The 14,294-nt window shown below is 39.9% G+C and overlaps 1 protein-coding gene across 1 annotated transcript in view; it reads right to left on the bottom strand.

Moving 5' to 3' along the window:
• ANTXR2 (ANTXR cell adhesion molecule 2) overlaps window positions 1-14,294 on the bottom strand; it is a 112,180-nt gene that overhangs the window by 52,820 nt on the left and 45,066 nt on the right. The window contains exons 11-12 of the mRNA XM_083836059.1: window positions 7,233-7,311; window positions 4,438-4,533 (exon numbers count right to left, since the gene is read on the bottom strand). Of these exons, the coding sequence (XP_083692185.1) occupies window positions 4,438-4,533; window positions 7,233-7,311 (175 nt within the window). The remainder of the gene's footprint in view (window positions 1-4,437; window positions 4,534-7,232; window positions 7,312-14,294) is intronic.

The following is a 14,294-nucleotide window of genomic DNA, read 5'->3' as shown; positions in this document are numbered from 1 at the left end:
AAGCTAAAAAGAAGCACTTGAGTGATATCAGGGCATTTTTTTGTGCTTGAATGTTGTATAGAAATGACTAAAAAATATCCCATGAATGTAAAGGTATTTATTTCTGCTGTACCTTAGCCCAACCAAAATTGTCCACAATGACAACTATGTACCTCTCCTACTGCAGGATTAAGTACCTTAATTATGATACGTATTATTTTCTTTGCTCTGTGTAATTAATTATAGCACTTCGGTTAACCCTACCACAGCCTACAAGTATTCTGTCGTTGCACAGATGTATAGCATCAGACATTAAAGAAACACCTTTTACTTGACCAGTAGTCAAGAGTTTTCCTTCTTGACTTACATCCAAGTCACAGTGCCACCAAGATAGTTACTGCCAAAACAAGCTGTGTATCTTTAGCACTGGATAAAGGAATTAGATCAACTCAGACAAGTAAGTTATGGTACTCTTGGAAACATTTTTCCATGGTACTTCAGGTTTAAGATACTGAACTATTTATTATGCTCAGAGTACTTCCAGTGGATTGGGAATTCAATTTTGGATTTTAACCATACGTGCCTTTGCTGTAGGATGTTACTAAAACATGCCAAGAAATTGCTTTTCTTTAAATATTTCTGAATATTTTTTCTTACCAGCCATCAGGAATTTTCAAAGTACTAACAGAAATCAACTATTTAGTTTGTCAAACATTGCTGAAAGCCAGATTGCAATTACTGCATGAACTTTACAGAAACAACAACAGAGGGATCATGGGACAGATTCTGAGAGATCTGGGTGCTGAGCAAGATTTTCCAAGCCATGAAAATCTTCCATTCTCACTGAAAGCAATTAAAAGACTGTAAACAGTAAAATGATGCTCTCAATCTACTAATGTTCACAGCATCTTACTTATTTAATTCTCATTTTTCTTTCCCTTTTGCCTGTCTCTAACCATTACCTCGAAAACACTTATTTTCCTGCCAAGACTGCTAGCTATACAGGACAGAAGGCCGAGCTAGGGTGCAGACTTACATCATTAAACAGTATGATCACTGCACTGACTATAATTCTATGATTCTTAAGCCCTGCGATTTCTCCTGAGCAAAGACAGCTTTGTACAGCAAACTTCTAAACATGCTAAAGTTCACTCGGGCCCTGTGCCTATTGGTTTTAATGGAATCAAAATTTCTACCCCAAAGAATCAAGGAAAACTCTGTTTACCTCACAGGGCTTGAAAGTCACGAGTCAGTGACAGTTTATGTTTGACTCCCTGAGCAACGGAATCAATCCTATGGCAGCTGCTAAAATCCCTGAAGTTATAGGGTAAACCTGATCTGAAACTAATCAATACATTAATTAGCTGCTATTTCTAATAGCTTCAGAAAATGAAACTTGCTTTAAATGTGACAGTGGTGTGAGAAAATAATCTGCTTTGAGTAGCAGATACTCACCCTTGCTGACAGAAGTGGAATGTAAATGCCTGCATCCTTATGTTTCCACAGGCTCCTCACACACACACACTCTCTCATGCACACACAAAGAATATTCTCAGTCTTGCCCGCTATTTCAAGTGAAATCAGTAGAAAAACATTTTTAAAAAAAGAGAAATCCAAAGAATGAATGTGGTTTCAGCATAAACCAGTGCAAGTGTAGCATGACACTGCAGATCCTGAGATCATCATACTGCTAAATTAACTTTCCCTGAACTTGATTCAGATTGTTGAAATACTGAAAACTCTGGATAATGCTGGTGTCTTATTAAACACATGTAAAGATGGATTACTTCCTAATTTTGTTTTGTTTTGTTTTATCATCATCATAGGCAAGGCTGCACCTCATTTATTTAGTTGCAAAGAATGAAGACTTCAGTTTGGAGGAAAGCCGATTTCTTTTAAAAAAAGTTAGTTGCTTCAGGCAACAGTCCCTTTGATCTGCTCATTAACACTTTTCAAATGTTCGCGTGATGTGGGCATTAGGAAATGTCAGCACCAGAGCCTGAAGCCAGCTTGATGCGATCATATGTTCTGATATTGAGGGAAGAGTGAAAGAACTGTCAACAGTGAACTGCTTAAAAAAAAAAAAAAAAAAAAAAGCAGCGGGGCTGGGGGGAGGGAAAAAAGAGAAAGAAGAGAAAGGAGTGCCCCTACCCCAACACAGACTGAGTGTCAAGGAACGCTGTGAAGACCGAGTCCTAGCAAGGATAAAGTGGAATTCCCAAACCACCTGAAGCTCACAACATTTCCTGTGGGCGACAGGGATCACACCCTTGTGTGGCTCAGAACACCCATTCTGTTGTCTGCAACCCCTTTTGCTTGTCTCTTTTCCATTCGATTCTGCAGCCCATGACACAAGACTTGAAGGCTGCTGCTTTCAGCCTTGCCTCCTGGGTTTTGTCCCATGAAATAGACACACCACTCTGCCAGGGAAGTGGGTTCAGAGAAAGGGCAGAGGACCTCCTGGCTGGCCCTAATATGCTGGCCCTCTTCTCAAACACCAAAGCCCAGAAGTACTTAGCCAGTAGTGATAATAGCATGTAATATGAGAACCTAAATGCAGAACAGAAGGAAAAGAATGGAACCACAGTGTAAGGAGGTGAGGAAACAGACGTCAAAACAACAAGAAATGAAGAGTCGGTATTTGGTAATAGGTTCAGTGCAAAAGTATGTGGTTTTGGAACTCAGTGTTGTAGGAAACGATGACCTAAAATGACCGTTTATGTTTACGGAAACAGGTAATGTCTATGAGAGGTGGGAGGAAACAACAGCACTAAAATTTAAAGGGCCCTGGTTTTATTGCTTCCATACAAGTTAGGCAGCTTCTTAATAGCAGCTTATTAATCTAGAGCCGAAGGCTTCCCTAGCAGTAGCCAATTACAAACCAAACACCACATCCAGAAAAGATACTCTGGGTAAGTTACTATTCCTTAGAGTAAACATCAGGGAGTAACATACTTAAGCGTGCGATAAATCAGGATGAAGGGACATTTTCTTACCTCTTGGTGCAGCTCTTTGTGGAGATGCCCAAGTTATCTCCACCAAGGAGGTTAGCCCAGACAGAAGCCTGCATTAATATCACTGCGCACCCATGGGCACCCAAGGTACCATCTTTGCTCTGCAGTTCGTTACACAGTACCGCTATTCAGTTAATTTTAGTTACTGAGCTGCACGTTTGACTTTTTATATAGGACTTTGACATACAAATCCAGAAAGCATTGTACTGATTGTCATTACAGAACCATCACTCTGCTCTCAGGAATTCCTGCTCTCAAGGGACTGAGACACTGCAATCGCTATTTACTGTAACGAGAGGAAGATGCGTAACATGGGAAGATTTGCCATACGATGGGAATTGTGAATCAAGGTGAGCCAATTATTTTAAAATACTAAATGGGGAGCTTTCTTCTTAGTGATTTTAATTTTTCTATTCCATGGGAAGGTTCATGATATATATCATTGTTGAAGGAAAACAACTAACAGTGTTCCTAGATTTCTTACGGGACTCTGATGTGAAGAATGAGACAGAAGAAAGTCATTTTATTAGAGGAGAGCTTGTAGGTCTCAGAAACCACAGACCATGAGGAAGGAAACAGGGGTTGAGGATTTCTTGTTCTAGAATAGCCTGGTGTCTAATAGACCATGACAAACAAAACTTTTCATTTTTTTTGGCTTCAACATGGTCAGGAGAGAAGGTCTGTTCCTCTGCCACCATCCTTAACACAAGCCTGAGAGAAGACAAGGAATACAGTAACAGCCTGGAAGCAGTCTCCACTTCTCAAGTCTTCAGTGCTGCTGTTGAAGTGGATGAATATTAAACTCCACCAATTTAAAAATGCTAGCATTCGAGGAGATGGAAGGAGAGTTAGTGAAGCAGCATTGCTTATTGCTGCTAGAAGGATAAAAAGCGTTTATTATTCAGATGAAAAGATATGTAATGTGGGCAAGATGAAAATTTAATTTTTTTGCTAGGGATTATTAAGACAATGAGGGATTTCCAACTTGAGAGCCTATAATGGACTACAAATACCAATTTTAGTGATAGTACTTTTAAAATGGTCTTTGATTTCAGGATAACATCTGTGTACCATTATGGCCAAGAACTTTCAAATAAAAGAGAACCGTTTTTTTCAGAGATTTCACAGAAATATACCACATCTGCTTGCTCAGTAGAAAGCCAATGAGCAGCACATCAGCCTGCTGAAGCTGGTCCATGCATGCAAGTCTCTCAGAAAGCCAGAAGTACTGCTAAAGGTGCAGTGCACAGTGTTTAAACTGGTCTCTTCTTCAGTTTATTGCCTGTCACTAATGAAAGAAAACTGCCTCAACAGATGGCTTATGTCACATGTAACTCTCCTACTACTTAAGCTATTTCCTACTGTATCTGTATTTCCCTATACAGTTTAGGTTATGATTGCAAATCACAGGTCCATTTAATTTTTTTTAAAAGTCTTTACTCACCACTTTGCAACAGAGGGGCCAGAACCACCACAGCAGGCCAAGCGCCACCAGAAGTAACAGCACAAGAACAGCAATAAGTGCTGCTACTCCACTAGACTGCAAAGAAAGCAGAAAGACAACATCAGTGGATGTTGCAAACAATTCCTCTCTGTTTTTCCCACTCGCCCCCGAACAGCCTCCAACTAGCTGATACAACCAAACAAATCCACTTATTTATTTTTTATTTTCTACTTACTGTCTCATTTTCTCACAGAGAAACTTATCACAAAGGATCAAGATAGGTATCTCAGTCAAAATCATAGTTGGTGTAAGTTCAGTAACACCTTCCATTAGAGGCCTCAGTTCCACATGTTTTGGGTAGGTGGGTGGAATTTTAATGAATATTTACCGATAATCCATATATTCTAGTCAGGCTTTTGTGCTTAGGATCCACGCATCTGGGCAAGTTACTAATAAGCCAGACTATTCGTTCACACTGCACAGACTATAGCACACTAAATGCCTGTAGTAGTGGCATTTGAACCTGAAGCAACTGTCCTGAGAAATTGTCAATGACTTCTGTTGCTTCCAGCAATGTCACTTTTAATGAGGAAGTGAGCAGCCCATCTGCAGCACCTCAAACCCACATCCTGTAGGTGCTTTTCGTCTTACCCTTGGTAGCCTGTGCTTCTGTGCTGGTTTAGAACAACACTGAGAAACATGCCACGGTGACCTCATGAAAACAGAACTTACTCGAAATTCAGATGGACGAAAAGGAAAGGAGAGACATCTAGGAATCACTAATGCTGGAGTACAGCAAGCACAAGTGATTCTGCCAAAGCGAGCACAGTTGCAAGTGAAGCAGAGCTTTATCCAAAGTATGTATAGGTGACCACATATATACCAGGCAGTAAGGTTTACAAGAAACAGGTAAGATGCATGCCTCAGCACCTAGGTGCAACACATTTTTTGTTTGTTTTCTCTGCAGCAACGTGTGTTTGCTAGGGGAGAATGGAACTTGTAACTCGTATACCAACTAGCCATCAGCTGCTCAGCCATCAGAATTAGTGGAAGAATTCTAGCAGTGACCCATTTCTTGCAGTTGCCCATCTGCTACTATGGAAACAGCAGTTCTCCTTGTATGGAGCTCTCTTTGCTGCAACATGCATGAAAGACAGCAAAAAAAAAAGATGATCAGAAGTTCCACTGTTTTTTCTGTCAGTGCACATCTGTACTCATTCTGCTTGCTGTTAGTTAAAACTTCTGACCACAGGGAAGTAATATAAGCAGAGGGAACAGTTATTTTGCTTCACCCAGATCATTGGTATGATCTCCTTTGCAGCAATGCTTTATTTTTACCTATGTCAGCAAGCTTAGCAATCTTTAAGAGGGCATAGGGATAAACTTACTGTGTACTGGTTTCTCTGAAAGGACTAAAAAGGAAAAAGAGGAAATCCACTCTCCTTAGGTTATCATGCTGAGAGGCTGCTTCGTTGTGCTTTGGTGTAAGATTGAAATGCATCCAAATGACAAAGAGGCGCTTAAGCAGAGAAACACGGTTTGGGGAGCATGTGTTTCTTCAGCTCTCAATTTATTCAGGCTTTCTTCCTGAAACTTAAGGGCTGAACTGAGATAACTTTGACTTCTGTAGTTACCCAAGTGTTTAGTTCTAAAATGAATAGAAAAAAAATACTATTTTTCTCTTTTAGGTTAATTACCTATGAGTGATGAAAATACTGTTGGAAAAATACATGCTGATGAGCAGAAGGCACCGTTCTGTATGCTTCTGCGCCTGACAGGAAAGCTGCATGGAAGTCACACTACTCAGCTTCAATCTGCTCCCACTGATCCTACAAAGTGGAGCTGTGCTGGAACGGGACCCCAGGTGACTGTGTCACACCTGGCTCTTAAGACATTATTATGTTTATAGCGAGCAGGTCTCTAATGGCGTGGAAGCCTCCCAGTATTTTGAAAGCCACAGCTGCACAGTGTGGTACAGTAATTTGTTGTAATCTATTCAGCAAAGCACGATTCGCAAGCTATAGCACAACACAGGCACAGCACAGACAAGAACACACAGACAGAGCGTGGATCTCAGGGCAGAGCCAGCTGAGGTAGCTTGGGGGAGGAGAATTCCAGGACTTTCCCTCTGCGTATACTTCTGCATATGGTCTAGATCAGCAGCTCCTGAAGCAGCTAGCAAAACAGATCAGCAGCAATGGAAGGAGAAACCCTAATTACAGAGCCTGTGTCAGAAAGCAAAGAGAAATCTCCAAGCCTACCATGTAAGACATGGCTTTCAAGTATTATTTTTAAGTCTGGGGTGATAGGCACAGTAATACCTCACTTACATGGAATCCTGAAATAAAGATGCTCCTAACATAAAGCTGTCTGCCACCTTAATGGGAAGAATTAAAGAAACTGTTTTGTATAACTGTAGAAAAAAAAAAACCCTGTCTGTAACCCCCACCACACACACTTCATCAAGGAATTCAAAACAGCTGAAAAACTTCCTCACTGAGTGTACTGGCGTTATAAAAGAGATTCTAAGCATGTCTCGGAACCTGGAGAAAATTACTTAGGACATACATACATGTATGCACTTAAATATTAAGAAATCTTGTATCATCAAATTTTATACGTTCTGTATGTCTGCACAGGTGTGTTTTTCAGTTAGGTGGATTTGTGCATTCTAAACACCTAAAAGACCTGCCACGCATTGAGGTTCTCTGCATCGGGAAGTCATTCAATGATAAAACCAGAACAGAAACTGAATTGCAGCATTTTACGTTGAATTACATTAGCTATTTACTTACACACTCTGAAGCGGTAATTGTTAATGAGCTGGACATGAAAGACTGCCCTTCATTCAAACTCACCAAAACTTCTAGAGTTCTAGAAAGAAAAGGGAAAAAAAAATCAGCAGCCATAAAACACTCAAATAAAGGCACATACATGCTGTGGAGCTACTTGTACGTATGGACTGCATTCAAAAAACAGAGAACGTGTTCTAAGAGAGGAAGATGGGAGCCAGTCCCTCGGAGCTGCACTAGCTCTGATTTCACAGAAATCTTAAAACTAACACGGTTACTTTGCATTATGATATGTAGATGCCTCTGATAACTTTTCAGTGATGAGGGTATGTAACTGTTACAGGGTTGTACTTTGAGAACAACTTGAGTCTTTCAGAAACCAATTTCTGGTCATTTCAAATTAAGCTTTCTTTTCTTCAGTTTATGCTGCTTAAAATTGAATATATTAAGAGCTTGCAGTGTCCCTCTGGTGTTGTGTCGATTACTATTAAGAAATCATTTTAGTCCTCTCAATAAGCAGCTGAACAGAGAACATCCCTTCTCTAACATAAAATACCCTGAAAAGTTTTACATAAAATAAATTGCAGATCAACTGTAAAAATAACATTGTTTCATCTATTCCATAAACATTTCTTTAGTCATATGCAGACATTATGGATAAAAATGTCGGATAATTATAAATGGTCAAGACTTTCTATAAATAGTACATAAACACTGCATACAAATAGTATGTGGTTTACATTTTACAAATTAACCCTAGCAGAAAACAACACATGGTGAATGTTAAACAGAAGAAGACTCTTCAGCTTCTCTGGCTTGGATTCCCAAGATTCAGACAGTTTATACTATGCATAGATGTAATTAAATAAAAATATAGATATCCATGAACTAAAATGATTAATCATTTATACTGTTCTTCTTATATGTCATGAATTTTTATTCTGGCACAAATGCTTTAGTCAATATGGAGTTCAAAGCTATTTTAACTAATTTGGCTAATTTCTTTTTCAGTTTTAGTAAAAATGAAGTAAGTTGCTTCCACTAAACTAATTTTTAAATGGTCTATGTTATGAATAATTGATCTAACAGAAAGAATAATTTACTTCTAATTACTATGGGAGTAAGTGAACCAGAACAGATAAAATAAAAAATCAATTAAATTCCCTCCCAACTAACTAAATAAAGCAAACTGTGAAAAACTTTAGTTAGGGATGAATTTTTAAAATGCTGTGTTTCTTATCTTTTTATTTTCAATTTCTCACTTTCCCACTGTAATGAGAAATGCTGTGAGAAACTTGAGCATGAAAACTCTGCTTGGGTTTGACTGGCCAAACAATCCTCTGGACTTAAGCGCAAGAGGATTTCATTCCATGCTTTTGTTGAACGGAGAAGGACTTAAGTTTATGATGTGCTGCTGAAACACAGTCTAAATCCAGGCAAGTGTCCCTGAAGAAAATTGGAAGTTTAAACCCTTCAACTTTGTTGAGATTTGCAGATCACAAGCACAGTGCACATTTTTCTGCCCAAGGCACTGACCTACAGCCCAGTAAAGTTAACGTGACTCTTTCCAGCACCACCAGGTCACATCTTTTTGCACCCTGATCACACCACGGCATTAACTAGGTAACTGAGAACTGAATTCAGTCGTTAAATCCAGAAGAAATCACAGCACACAGAAGTACTTTTTGATGGCAACTTTTCAGTTATGTTCAAATCCAAACAGGAAAGATTGTTCTCTTAAATGTTTCATTCCCCCACCCCCAGCCTTGTCTTTTTAAAGCATGAGTTAAGAGTAACACGCCACAGGCTCCACACCAAATTTTGGAGTTGGTTACACCCAAGAAAAGACATTCATTGTGGTTGTGTTTCCTGACCATAAAGCCTATTCAGCCTTTATACTTTTTCTGAACTTTCCTGTATAATGGTGGGTGCCTTCCCAGTGACTGATGCCTAAATTGGGATTATATTGCTTGGTTCAAATCCTGATAGCACAGTAAGAACCCTTCTGCAGTACACCAAGTAATTTTGATCTTTAAAATACCATATGATGTTCTTAAATTCTACAAATCTAAATGCCTACTTACCTTGTGCATTTTCATTATTTCCCATATTATTATAACTCTGTCTAAACACACTTTAGCTTTTCCTCAGCTCTTTTATCATTGTTTAGAACCATTTCTTTACTCTTTCACTGGGCAAAACTCCACTGAGATCAAAAATAACTGTGCCTGTGCACTAGTGAAGAACTTCTAGATTTGGCCAGGAACATCTGACCACAGTTACTGCTAGCTACTGGGGTCGAATTTCCAAACTGCTTTCAGATGCTTGCTTTTTCCCCATTTCATTTAAAAATAAATAAATAAATGAACATGAATCCTCGATTTCATATGGACTTTCTTCTGCTATCTAATCAATTCCCTTTGCTGCTTGGCAATATCATCCTTCCTCCTGACCAACTTGTGCTCTCAGCCAGGAATATTTTCTAATACCTTTTCACAATGTTTTTTACCCTCTGGTACTTTGTTGATCTGCTCACCATGCTCCTACCAGTCCCAAACATAAGTGGTTGAAAAGGAAGATGCACAAGTGCAACAAAACACATTTGAAACTTCAGAAGAAAAGTTATGTTGAGGCATGTTTGCACTACGGTGGCTGTACCTCTAACCGCTACTGATGTTTCTTTCTCATGCAAGGTTTGTATATGAAGGCCTACAAACATACAAAAAAAAAAAAAAAACCTGCTAGGTCCACTAAAAAGATAATATAGATCATTTCCTACAGCTTTTGATGAAAGGAGGCTCCCAGGTATCATTCAGACCTTTAGGAATCAAATTACTTATTTTGCAGCAGTGCTTCTTACACTCACAACCTCCACACTGCCCCTCTCCACTCTGACAGGTTCCTCAACTTCTCCTCTAAGAAAGCAAAAATCTCGGTGCCCACTGCTGCATACCCTGACGGTGGCTATGTTAACTAACTAAAATATCACATTTCACACTAACAGTTCCAGTGTGTAAAGGAGAAAGCGTATCTTGGGAATTCCTGCACCTGCCACTTAGGTATTGGGGTTTCTTGGATTCCCAAAGCCAGTTCCAGCTTTGAAGAGTTAACATGCAATCCTGTTAAAAATATCACTCAGTTTTTTTCCTAACGTATTTGTGCTTGAGTCAAAAGTGATCCTTTTTTCTTTTCCCTCTCCTTTGCCATGCAGCATACTCCCACTGCAATATATGCTATTTTCTTCAATTTATGTTCAGTTCTCTACAAATCTGAGAGCTGTGCTCTGGCTCTGTTCACTGACCTAAATATTGACCTGGGATTTAGGAGAAAGCTTGTGAGTAGGGATGTCTGTCATCTATTCTCTTCAGCAACGTGCCTGAGTCTGCAGGAGGTGGGTGTGCTGAAAGGGCAGGGTCGCAGTGGCACGACCCGCTTTTTTGTAGCCTCAGAACACAACCACACTTAACACACCAAGTAAATGACACATAAATGGTACCTGTTTGAGTGTCTGAGTTGGAAACTGAGCCTCAAAAGTAGCACAAAAAATGGGGAGTTTACCCATATTTTTAGGAGGTGCCACTATCACCCTCTCCAGGACTGAACTCTGCTATCAGTGGGACCTGAAGATCTTATTCTCAGTCACAGTTATGCATCTTTACACCATTCCAGCAATACAAGGGGCCCCAGAAAAGGGCACTGATAGCATGCACATCTAAATGAGAACTAGGCCCAAAGCTATAACTCCCACTGACTGCACTAAGAGCAGGTTTCGAGTCCCCGGTGCCGCATCGCTGCTGTCAGGCTTCGCATTCTCCCAACCTTTAGCTGTCAGATGTTCTGACAGATATCCCAAGCAGCAGGCTCACTGAACACATCAGCTATCAACACAGATACAATGCAGTAGGAGCAACCAGTTTCTGTATCAACTTCCATTTTGATACACAGCTGCAGGGATAAGCCATTGGAGATTTTCAGAGGAGTTGATCATACTCGTTCAGTTCTAGAAGCTACAGAGTGAACTCATACAGATAATTATCTCATCCTCAAAAGGATGAACCTGTCAACATACAAAATCACTTCTGTCCTGAAATTGTCATGTCTGTAGGGTATAAGGAAAGCATTTTATTCATTTCTTTAGCATCCACCTGTTTGGTGGCCTGTGTGTACTTCTGCTTCCTATAAATAATACCCCTTCAAATTTGGAGCTCAATAAAATGAGCACCCTGTTTCTTCTATCCACACATTTGCAAATGTCCAAGGGAAAGCCCTATCCACAAATACATCTATTTTAGTTAACTATTAACTGTCCATGTACGCAAGGCTTTTTGCTCAGCACTCTGCATAAACCGTAACTATTCTGAAAATAAAATGACATTCAGAAGTGATTACGGTTTTGGGGTGCCTTCACTTCCAGTTGTCAGTGTTGTTTGAGTATTGCTTTCCTTCAGTGATGTCCTGTAAAGCTCAGGACAGCTAAGAGCAGAACCAGCCTCTGTCAGCAATTAACATTTCTAAATCTTTGAACCTCTATGGATCCTTTTTTTTTTCTGTAGGCAGGAGCAATACAGTTTAAAATGTTAAGAGACTGAAGTAGTTTCTTATAATAGGCTTAACTCACAAGGAAAGGAGCAGCACAGATTTTGGTCAGCTGGTTGTAAGACCATACCTTCAGTCTGCCTGGTAAAAATGATCAGAAATACTTCAAAAATGTCTTCACAGGTAGTAATGCATGGTTTTGTAAGTGTGCGGCCAGATCTGCTACCATGTATGTGAGTTACATGACTATAGCCACAGTGTACTAACTGCTTTCCAAATACTTGAGGAAAATTCGTCTCTCCTCCCACTGACATCTGTACAGAGTGAGACAATAGACGAGTAGAAATGCTGTACTGGCTTGAGACCCGTGTTCAAGTCTTCGCTGTGCTCACCTCACTGTGAATCTGATCATACCCAGCAACACACATGAGGGCACATTTTTCCTGTAGTAAAACTAACCTTTAGACACAACTGAATTTTTGCAAGGGAAGGCTAGAATGATATTAGTTTTTTACCACCCCAGAACGCAAACAAACGCTGAACTCTGCTATGAAAGCTGCTGCAAAACAGAGCATCTCCTCAGGTCAACCCCGAATAAAACCCACAAAGAATCAGGAAGTGTAAATGTTGATGTTGCTGTGGCAACCCCAAAAGACATTCTCCAGCGCCCTGCTAAAACCTCACCCCTGCTGTGTTCGTGGTTTATGGTGTGAGTTTAGTTTTGTGCGCATGGGGAGGGGAAGCGGGCCCTGAGGATAACCATCAGATGTTCTAACACCACGCACAAACACCACAGCCTGGCAGCCAGAAGCATGAGGAGTTGGCCAGCTTCTGCGTGTCTACCTTGAGAAACACGGTGGCAGGAACACACCATCAGGAAAAAGCAAGTGCAGGCCTTCACACTGTTCCTCCAACAGCCTGTGGTGCCCAAGTCCAGCTTTTAGCCCAGGTTCTCCTTCGTATCTTGGGACTACTTCTGACACAGCACTTGAGTGATGTGCAGTCAAAGAGATGGCAAACTTGAGTTCATAAGCATGTGTAATTAGCACACCTATTCACAAACTCATTTGTTTTTTATGTAACACAGGTTTAGCATGCAATTTGCCAGTGGTCCATGTTTTTAAACCTATTTCATTATAGTGAAAAAAAATATGTTTTTATTTACAGTTCATAGCCCTCCCTGAGTGTGGAAGGGATTTTCCTGTATTTTATCACAGGCGAGTGTCACCTTGCGGATGAGAATCAATACTGGAAATACTCAGTGTGACAGAGCTTTTAAAAATACTCTTACTTATGACCAAAGTTAACCAGAAGACTCTTGCAAGTTTAAACTGCATTAGCCACGGACCACTGACCATTCTAATAATAATTTATCAAAAAAAATGTAACTTGAGAAGTCCCAACAATTGCAATTTTTTCCTTCCTCTATGTCCACTGTTGTTTTATTGTTACAGAAGAGGAACATGGCCCATTGCCATATGTCACTACAGCTCTGGTCTAAAGACTTTCATACCCTGTGAAATACAACTGACATTTCAATCCACAGTAACCTATTTGCAAAGTATTCATTTGCTCCTTACTTTATGAGCATCCAATAAAAGACTGCCATTTTATGACCCATTAAAAAAGATGAAAAAATTAAATAAAATTGTGAAAGACATTTGCTGGAAGTAATAAATAATTTACCTCCAATTTTCACGCACTGAAAATTAAACTGGCAACTGCTCAAAAAGTTATTAAAATTATGGTGACTAAAGGTATTTTAGAATCAAGTGCCAGCATTAAAATAGCTAAAATGCTGTACATAGTTGGAAGGAAAAAAAATAGATCTATGTATTTGAAAGGGTATTAAGTAGTATTTAGCCATGCATTCCATTAAAACAACTACTTCCATGAATCGCACGTAGTTTTATTACACAGTTGATGTTGGTACGCCAATAGTAAGAGTGCGTGTGTGTATAAATGCATCTATACATATCTACGTATATGGACATATACAGAAATCAGACACTGGAAAATCAGTACCAGTGGCAGGAGAGGGGTTTGGTGGAATGTCTTCTTCAACTATTGTTTTTTGTACACCCATCACATTACCCCTACGTAATTTCTCATCTCCTGCACAACATTTTGACAAGATGAAGGGGTGCTAAGGTGACCGTACTTTATTTTGGTCATCCAAAGGATGGAGAAACTGGAACCCACTGTGACCAACCATAGCACATACAGATTTTTAATCCTTCACCACTTTTCAGAGAGGACTAAACATGTCCTCATTTGGTGCAATGTTGTGTTTTAGTTTGAAGGGAAAGCTCCATTGCCAAACAATCCTGACCTCATCTCAGCAGGTGGACTGAATATTTCTGTGCCAGGTGAAGTGGTCTCTATCATGCCACTATTATTTGCTGGGGATCCAACTAGTACTTAGGCATGCATTCCTACCAACCGAAGCGCAGAAGGTCCTTTCACCTGTCATTGACTGACAAACACTCCAGGACTACAGAACTGACGCTGAGTCTAGGGCCACATCCC

This window comes from Anser anser (genome assembly GCF_964211835.1).
Source record: "Anser anser genome assembly, chromosome: 4".
In the NCBI taxonomy this organism is placed as follows: domain Eukaryota; kingdom Metazoa; phylum Chordata; class Aves; order Anseriformes; family Anatidae; genus Anser; species Anser anser.
Note: the sequence above shows the minus strand (reverse complement) of the source record. Positions and strands in the feature narration are given on the sequence as shown.